The sequence below is a fragment of the Phaethon aethereus genome, assembly GCF_964289735.1.
Source record: "Phaethon aethereus genome assembly, chromosome: 1".
Classification (NCBI taxonomy): domain Eukaryota; kingdom Metazoa; phylum Chordata; class Aves; order Phaethontiformes; family Phaethontidae; genus Phaethon; species Phaethon aethereus.
In genome coordinates this window covers 58,348,264-58,357,159 of record NC_138575.1, presented here as the reverse complement: position 1 = coordinate 58,357,159, position 8,896 = coordinate 58,348,264, and the positions used below count along the sequence as shown (strand labels likewise).

Genomic DNA, 8,896 nt, shown 5'->3' with positions numbered 1-8,896 from the left:
TTGAAGAAATGGCTTCAAGTCACAAGCAGAATGGCTGCAGGCTGTGCATCCTGCCTGTAAAGTGTTTAAAAACTCTGCCAGCTGGTATTGGTCATTGGAATGTGTTACAAAATAGGACTTTTTATAGAAACGTTGGGTCTTCAAAACATAAAGAGCCATTTGCCCTTGGCTGTGGGAGGCTGTGCTCAAAAAACTGCAAAATGGTGCTTGCCAGATGCCCAGGGATCGGTGAACAGCACTGTCCTGTCCTCATGTGGCCTCCGTTCACGGTTAGGAAGGTGTGATTTTGGTGGTCTCTCAGCTTCGAGCACCTGCTCATGCGCTTGCAGAGCTCTCAAGAGAAAAAAGTAACTGAGAAAAGGTAGTTACAACCCCTCCTTTCGCAAGCTCAAACACCAGTAATGAGACTTCCCTGCACGATGGAGCAGGATCCTTCAAGCTCCATCACATCCCAGATTGCTCTTTAACCGAAACATCCCATGCAAAAAGGAGGGAAGCAAACGGCAGCTCGGCCAGGAAGAGCTAAATGCAACGAAGTTGGTCCCAAGTTCAGCATTTCCTCCTGCTGCTGTGGAAGGCATGACTGAGCTACAGCTCACCCAGGTGACTGGGAAGCAGCTGGTGGAGATTCCTCTTGGCATCTCCACATCTAGTCATTCTTCCCCACAGAAGGGAGGGGGGGAAAAAGCAATTCATCCATTAACAGAATGTTTGTCAGCCAACACTGAAAGAGAGGTTGGTTCAGCTACCAGGCGAGGGTCACTAACGCCCAAAGGTTCTGGTGGACCCCCTGCATCTCCCACATTATCAGCTAGTAACTATAAAGAGGGTAAAAACTGACTATTACAAAGGCTTCCCTCCTTAGCCAGTTTTTGGTTTGTAACTTTACCTCTTTCTGGGACATTTCGCATGACATTCGCTGCTGCGGGCTAGACTTCTGGAAAGAGGAAAATAAAAGGGAATGAATTCCTCTCAAAAACCCCTTCACTTTTATTCCTCTCTCCAAGCAGCTCCTAAACTGAGTGACCGTGCAGAAAACAAAAATAGGTATTAAAAAAGAAAAAAACCAACAACATAGCACAAAGAAAACCCAAGCAGACTACAGCCTCTCTCCAACCCAGAAACTCGATACTCCTCAATTAGCCTGTGCCTGGTGTTTCCATGTCTCCTCAGCCAGCCGTATGCTGCCAAACAACCGCTCACCACATACATAAATCCCTGGAGACACTAGGGAAGAATCCTCTAGCTACCCAAAGAATTTCTTGAAAGATGACACTGTTTTTATTACTGTTTTCTCATCCCTGGCACAAGCCAACTCTAAGCAGCAGAGGGTTGAGCTGAGCACCGTACCATTCCTAGTGTTTGAGAGTGTCCTGAGAGACCCTTAGGAATTGCAAACATCTTCATGACGACTTGTTTTGGAGGGCGAGACTTGTGAAGAGGCGGCAGCGTGCTTGGGCCCTGCTCTTCCCCGGCAAGCCCCGGAGAGAGCAGCATCCCACCACACGTGGCCTTGGCCAATGTGGGGAAATGGAGGCCAGAGGCTTCCAGACACCCCAGCCCCAAAGTCCAGTTTTAAAGAGCAACGCCCTCCGGATAGCCAAAGGGCACGCTGCTCATCTGCCTTTGCAATTAAAGTGATTGGCTTCCAGTTTCCTCCACTCTGCCCTCAATTCTTCACCCCCCCGCCTCCATGTCCTACGCCATTGCCCTATTGCACCAAGAAAGGAAGAGAAAAGCCTAACAAAGGAAGTTCCAGATGAGAAGAGTCAGGGCACCCATCATCCAGGTTTCAGGACATCGGGAGTTCAGTAAAGGGTAAGAGCTGTAGTGGGAAGACAGTCAGTCCAGGTCACACGTCAGCTCTCCAGGTCTGATGTGCTTCCACCTCCTCTGGCACCACCAGCAGGAGTTCACAGTTCTTTCCTCTCAGCTGGTGTTTCAAAAATTTCCTATCATAAAAAGAAACAGAAATAAACACTACTGGATGTAGAACTTTGTTGTCTTCTACAATCACTAAACGCAGCTAACTCTGCAAACATCACAAGAAATGTCTAGGAAACCCACACACACTGTCTTTAGTTACTTTCTGACAAAAAAAAAAAAAAAAGCCCAGTATTAAATTTGCCCCATGAGACTCAATACATCTCTAACCCAGCAAGTTATTGCAGAATCAGATAAACATGATCTTAACCTCAGAGAGGTCTATATAGATATCACTTTCCAATTTTCCAAGGTGGTAAAAACAGAATTAAAACTAAGTTTGGTTTCTTCAGATCTCCACGATCAAGAATCCCACTGTATTTTAAAATAATTCCAACAAATCTGGAATACTTGTGGAAGAAAACCCCAGTCATTTAGATGTCCTTATCACAGGTTGTAGGAACAGTGTACTACCTGGTCATTTGACATGGTGCTGCAGCCTATTTCTGCCCATAAGGTTTTTCTAATACCAAACTTGGATTATCTCCAATAACTATGAAAGTCAAATCGATGTTTTCTCTGATATCTTTCAGCCCAGGTTTCCAAAATTTCCTATATAGGAGCCGTTACTTACTGCTGAAGAATGGCACATCCAGGATAAAATCGACCAGAAGCTCTGTGCAGCAGTTCCAGACCTGCGTTACCTTATCCCAGAAGTTCACAAAAGGCTGACATTCACTTTACCAAGACGACAGTAGCACGGTAGGCTCTGCAAATACTGCTCACGTTCAATCCCTACCTCAGAACAAGTCTAGCTGAGGCAGCAAAGCTGCTAGTAGGCTTTAGAATGGGATGGAATGGAAGCTGAATGGCAACTAAGAGCATGTGAGACTTTACAGTCACAGCCATTACACCAACTGTCTTGTGTTAAGATTGAAGAGGGGAGTCAAGCCAGAAGCACAGCATTGGCTTACATAGGCAGGTGACTCCCTGCAAGCAGCTTTCACTGCTGTCGGGACTAAGGCTGTGCTTCTAATCTGGAACGCCTTTTGTTGGCAACAAGCACACAGGTCGCTATGAAAGAGGCAAAGGAATGCTGATACTCTCACATCTGAGGAGAGGGCGAGGCACAGCACATCTCACTGCAGGTGTCACTAATACCAGAGCTGGCCTCTACCTTTACCACTAGTGACAAAGCCACCCATGTAAGAGACAAAGCTGGGCTCCGTTGAGCTCACAGAGATTACCACTGGCGAAAGCATTTTCCTAGCTTCGCGCAAACAGGGTATAAATCTAAGTGGAGGCACAAGAACTTTATTACTCTCAAATCTTTGCTATTGAAGTTCAACCATAAAAGTTTCAACCGCTAATTTTTTAATGGCAGATTCCCCACAACCAACAGGGAAGAATTTGAGGAGGAACAGGATACAGAAAGTCCCACCTGAGCTCACTTTCACCTCCAATCCACTCGGGCACCTTGAGTTTGGAGTCGAGGTTGTAGTAGGTGCCTCCCACCTCCCGGACGCAGATCCAGTGCTGTCGCTTGAGGGGGAGCTTCAAGGGGCCCCAGCAAAGGCTAGATGGCAGATTCATGATGAAGCCCATCACGTTAGACAGGGCAATGACATTAACATCCCTGAAAGAGCACAGAAAAGACAGTGATAAGATATATTCTGATACTTCATCTCTTTCTCATTTTTACAAACAGCAGCCACCTCCAGAATTACACAACTTCTCAGTACCTGCGCTTGTCCCACCAAACCGCCTCATAGCCTTTGGTCTGAAGCGCTGCCATAATCACGTTCACATCATAGTTTCCGTTTCCCAGCATGCTCTTCTTGTGGGGCGTCACCATGGTATTGGGAGACAGCCTGCAGACAGAACAGGAGACAGCTCTAGCAGGTGTTTGCTGAACCAATATTCCAGCACTGGAAGGGGCTACTTGCCATATAAGTTGAAGCCCGTTTTCAGGGGTTTTGTGTTTAAACACAAAAGGTCCCTTCCAAACCAAACTACTCCATGATTCTATTCCATTCCCCCTTATGACTCAGCAAAGGGGCTGAGGGGCCTAAATAACGCATTAAGAAGAATTTTGATGTACAAAGCCTCAAAAGATCCTAGCTTTGATGTGAAAGAGACTGCAAAGCTTGAAGCCCTTTTTTCCCCCCCTTGAACTGGTACTTCTGAGGGATGCTTCAATTATTTTTTCCTCAATTCATGGTTGGAGTAAATGACAGTTTGCCATTTAGAACAACAGCTACCACAATTTCAAGAGTTCAACAGTCAATATCAGTCTTGAAGACTGGACGAGATAAGAGGCAGGGCAGGTTGGCTGCAGAAAAGGTTGTTCTTCCCCACCCCTCACTGGTAAATGAAAGAACTATTCGGACACAAAGCTGTGAAGATATTTGGGTTTGGGAGCTTTCTAAAGCATTGCCGTTGCTATAAGATTCAAAAAAATAAAATCTGTTGCTGTAGGTAACTAAACAGCTAACCTTGTTGCAAACATCTCTTCAGCTTTAATCGATAAGCTTGCCTAGACATCACTTGCATTACTATAGCATCTAAAAATACAGAATCACAGCCCATCATGTTACATGCAAAAATATGACAGCCTTTGCACAAATGCAGATAATGGATGCAAATCATAAAACATGGAGACACATGGCAAAAAAACAGTCACTTTTACTGTTTTATATTTCTTTCACCAAGAAATTTTGTAAGGAGGGGAAAACAACAAGGGGGTAAATTGTTATGAAGGTGACCGACAGGCTTCAACAGCTAGAAGAGCAAGCACAGAGGGAAACTGGGAGCAGAGAACAGCAAGGTCATGCAACGCCAGTCCAAGGAAAGTCAAGTCTGAGATCAGTTCCATTGTGATGAGCTGCTCTTTTGGTGGGTAAGGACTCCATGAGCTCTACTGGCACCGGGTTCAGATGTTTTGTATCATCCAAATATCCACATTTTACCTGCCTCTCCCTCATGCCAACTCCAACATCCCCCCCAACTCCTGATGCTCCTGCATGTTTTTCACTCTGCCTTTAGTACAGTGCAAGTTCTGCGGGCAAATTTCATCCAGTGAAACTCCCTCTGCCCTTCTGCATTCCTCCTCTGACAACATAAGGCATTTGGCAAGAAGAAAGCAGTGCATTGAGTAGGAAGTTTCAGACCAACCGAGGCTACAGACAGGTAGCTGTGTTTGCATCAGCTGTGAGTTCTTGCAGTGGAGCATACTGCGGAACCACCTGCGAATTGACTTTACAGAAGAGAGAAGAGTCCAAAACAATGAGGCAACAGGAAAAAAGGTATTAATACCCACCACTGGGCATTTCCAAGCGAGGCAGTGACATTCTCAGAGAATCGTGGTTTCCAATCTCCAAAGCTCTGCTGTATTTTACTAATCACAGACATGCTGCTGTGGCTCACCACAGCTCTTCCAGCATCTTCATAAAACAAAAGATCACTTGGCTACAACTAATTCCTCAAGACCATTGCTTCAACCTATTAACTCTCAAGTGCCAGCAAGCTGGCATAAAAGCCTCCCAATTAACAGAGCCCTGAGGGTTTCACAAGCACCCTCTTGTGGCACTGTTATCCAGAAACAAGCTTGTTTGAAAGATGGAAGAACACATTTATCTTTGTTCCTTCCTGTGACTTTCAGAGCCCCACAAATAAGATGGGGAGACCACAAGAGGTGACACTCAAAGAACTGGTACCTGTGAGCAAAGTTTCACCAAGAATCACCTCAAGGTCTCTACTCACGCACACCTAAAGAGGGTCCACAATCATCAGCTGAAGGATTCCCATTAGACAAGGAAGTGAGTTGCCCACCCAAAGTTTTTTGGTTTTTTGTTTTTTAATCTAGACATTAAGCTGAGGAAGATTGACAAAGCTGGACAGAAATACAGGTAATAATCCTCCTGAGCTTTCTAAGTCAGAAACGTTCATTAACATGTTGTCTTAACACAACGGGCTCCAAGATTCTTGTATGCAGTTGTCTTTCCTAATCAGGTCTCAATACAGACTCCAGTGAAGGGAAGTGATTTTGTTTGTATCTCCATGCAACATTGGAACATGCAATCTTAATTCCTGCAACAAAATCCAGAGGAACATCAAAAAGGTATTTCTTTTGCTAGAGGAAAGAAGAGAGTAAGGACTACAAAATCAGAGGGAAGCTTGGACCAAGTTTTGGCATACGCTTGAGATAATAATCCTCAGACCACACCGGCCTTATGCAATGGGATGCATCAAAAGGGAAAATAATGATTAAGCAATGCGGTTCAATCATTCTTCAAGGGATGTGGTAAAAGCTACAGAAAGTTTAAGCTTATTTGTGATTTCGTTGCCTTGTCAACACTGGGTTTAAAAAAAAAAGAGAAAAATGACACCTCGCAACATTTTTGTAGCTTATTAAAAATATTCATCAGTCCTTTATCAACACACAGAACATGAACAGACACAGGTGATGTGTGATTGTGTATGAAAAGTGATGTATAAAAGGCAACTAAATCCACACTTCTTAAAGGCAAGTCAAGGAGCTAGATACGAGTAGTAACCCAACAGAGACGCAAAGGTAGTGGCAATTCTTAGGCATAGCTCATCCATTTCCCAAAGGAATTTCCACATATCTTTCCTCACTACTGTGGGGCTGAATCAATCTGTGTATCTTGATCTGAACGTTAGGATGGAACAATACCAGGCTGGAATCAAGGACAAGTTCTCCCTTTGAGGGCAAGAGGTCTGACAAGATTAACATCACAGCTCTTTCTGAGAGGTTTCATGCTGCACACTAATTCTGTCTCACCAAACCCAATGAAAGCCAACTAATTAGATCATCACACTCCTTCTACCACATGAACTGCCTTTGTTTGCTTCAGGCCAATAGCAATCCATCTGTGATTAAGATTCTGACAATTGCTGCTCTGGAACAAAACCATAGCATATTTACACGGGACAGAGTGCCTTGAGCCTGCCGTAGACCCACTCCACTTCACCAGCAGGAATTTTATTACCATAAATAGCACTTCAATCTGATATTTGCTGTTGTCCATCACCACATTTCTTTTGCCAGACAGGCATGTGTTTGACAAGTCAAGCACCAGCTCCATAACTCTGCCAATTTTCAGGATGGCAGCAACAGGCGTGCAGCTTCCTGCTCATCAGCACAGGGTAGCACAACTGCCTTGTCCAACAGCACCTCCATAACTGCTGCCATCAAGCACAATTTCCTACCTATCACAACACAAGACACTGGGGCAATGGGTATTCGCGCGTAACCTGTGCGATGAGTACGCCACACACAGATTGACTATCAGAGGAGACCCTATTTCCTATTTGATTACTTAGCTTCACCAATGGAAGGTCATCATAACTTGCGAAGGCATGCTCAGGAGAATTTGCACAAAGAGTTGAAACAGCATAAAGTAAACATTTAGTAAAATATGAGCTATTGTACAGGCCACATTAATAATTCACATTTATCCCAGCAAAACTCAAAAAATGTTTTTATTAAGTATCTGAAGGTGCTGGGAAACATTTAGCGATGACACAGAAAATGGGGATCTAGCTACTGAAATTAAATCCAGTTTGACAGAGTACACAGGGTGCCTCTGCATGGAAAAAAACCAAACACAATATGCGAAGAACTTCACTTGACTGCTTCAATAAGGAGTCACTCATTTGGCAAAGTTCCTAATTCCAAAAAACTTAGAAGTGTCGTGGTACTAAATCAAGAAGTTTTTATGATGATCCATTTGTTATTCCTGCCACCTTCACTCTCCCAGGGCAATCTCAAAATCCATTACTAACATTAAAATACCGTATCTACATGAGGCAGGGGCAAAAATACGGAAGACAGGTAGATGCATTAAGGTGGGTGGGGGGAGAAGACAGCAGTCCAACCACATGACAGCATCTGCAATAAAGCCCTTGGACCCAAAACTGGCAGCCAAAATCGTTTAAGAAACAAATAAAAAGAGATTTATGCAAGGGCGGGGGGGGGGGGGGGGAAGGGGGAGTAAAGAAGCAGCTACATTCAGTTCAAAGCAGTGGCATACTCTGAACCCCACCTCTGCTCTATTTTTCCCCCCAAATAAGATCTGAAAATTCCTCCAAGCAATAGAGAACAAGGGGAAGCTAATGCCAATGCAGAGAGTATCCTACCTCTGAAAAATCTCCTGCAGGGTTTCCCTAGTGAAGGCATTGCTGTCCTGGAAGACATTGTTGAGGGCATGGAGGGCACACAGCTCCCTACGCTGCTTCTCATGGTAAATATGCAGTGGTGGTAGCTGGGGTGGCTCTGGTGATTCTGATTTGGTCTTGTCACCTTTCCATGGCACACAACTCATTTTTGCGTAGGGTGGATGAAGAGTAGGTGGTGAGAAATGAAGGAGGCTGAAGTTTCTTCCTCCACAGTCACAACAGCACCCACTGCCCCTTTCTTTTGCAGGCTAGTGCTGCTTCCAGCTCACAAACCCTCCTCTTGTGCTTCAGTTTATCCAGTAATTGCCTCTGATGGCTGGTTTTAAAAACCACATAAAGATCTGCAACATATTTTTCCTCCCTACTCCCATATCCCATAAAAATTTAATACTCCCCTCCCCCCTGCCCCCACAGGGAAAAAAAAAAGTCAAAAGATATGAATCCCCTTAGTCTCAAGGTACCAGCTGGAATTTATCACATCGCTCCTTTTCTTCCATGTCCTTTGGTCTATAGTGCCACTAAAAAGGTACCCAGGGCAGATAACAAAGAGAGGCCCACCCCCAAGGTGCCAAAGTGGAGAAGATGAAGCCAGCTTCTGGTGCTGCCTGTGGGAGCAGAGGGTGGTTAAGGACTAATCAGCTGCATTCCTCCACTCCTTTGGGAATGACTGAATCCAGGCAAGAAGATGCCAACAGCTTGGGAAAAGAAACCGTTTCTTGCTAGGCCACAAAAAAAACACCCAAGTCCAGGCTCCGGGGAAGGCAGTTCCTCA

General features: G+C 44.8%; 1 protein-coding gene across 1 annotated transcript; it reads right to left on the bottom strand.

The window, feature by feature from the left end:
• Nucleotides 1-1,513: 1,513 nt before the first annotated feature.
• On the bottom strand, nucleotides 1,514-8,485 carry JOSD1 (Josephin domain containing 1). The gene is made up of 4 exons (XM_082005397.1): nucleotides 8,086-8,485; nucleotides 3,666-3,794; nucleotides 3,365-3,559; nucleotides 1,514-1,952 (listed from the first exon to the last, which is right to left on the bottom strand). Exons 1-4 carry the CDS (start codon nucleotides 8,268-8,270, stop codon nucleotides 1,853-1,855), a joined length of 609 nt encoding a protein of 202 aa, XP_081861523.1. The 5' UTR covers nucleotides 8,271-8,485; the 3' UTR covers nucleotides 1,514-1,852.
• Between the last annotated feature and the right edge of the window lie 411 nt (nucleotides 8,486-8,896).

What these genes read in the sequence shown, in the direction of transcription:
- JOSD1 (XM_082005397.1), bottom strand. Translation starts at nt 8,270, where the DNA reads ATGAGTTGTGTGCCATGGAAAGGTGACAAGACCAAATCAGAATCACCA. An exon ending in CTGCAGGAGATTTTTCAGAG is followed by an intron (nt 3,795 to 8,085) that starts GTAGGATACTCT and finishes TTCTGTCTGCAG; the next exon opens with GCTGTCTCCCAATACCATGG. An exon ending in GGAGGTGAAAGTGAGCTCAG is followed by an intron (nt 1,953 to 3,364) that starts GTGGGACTTTCT and finishes TTTTTATGATAG; the next exon opens with GAAATTTTTGAAACACCAGC.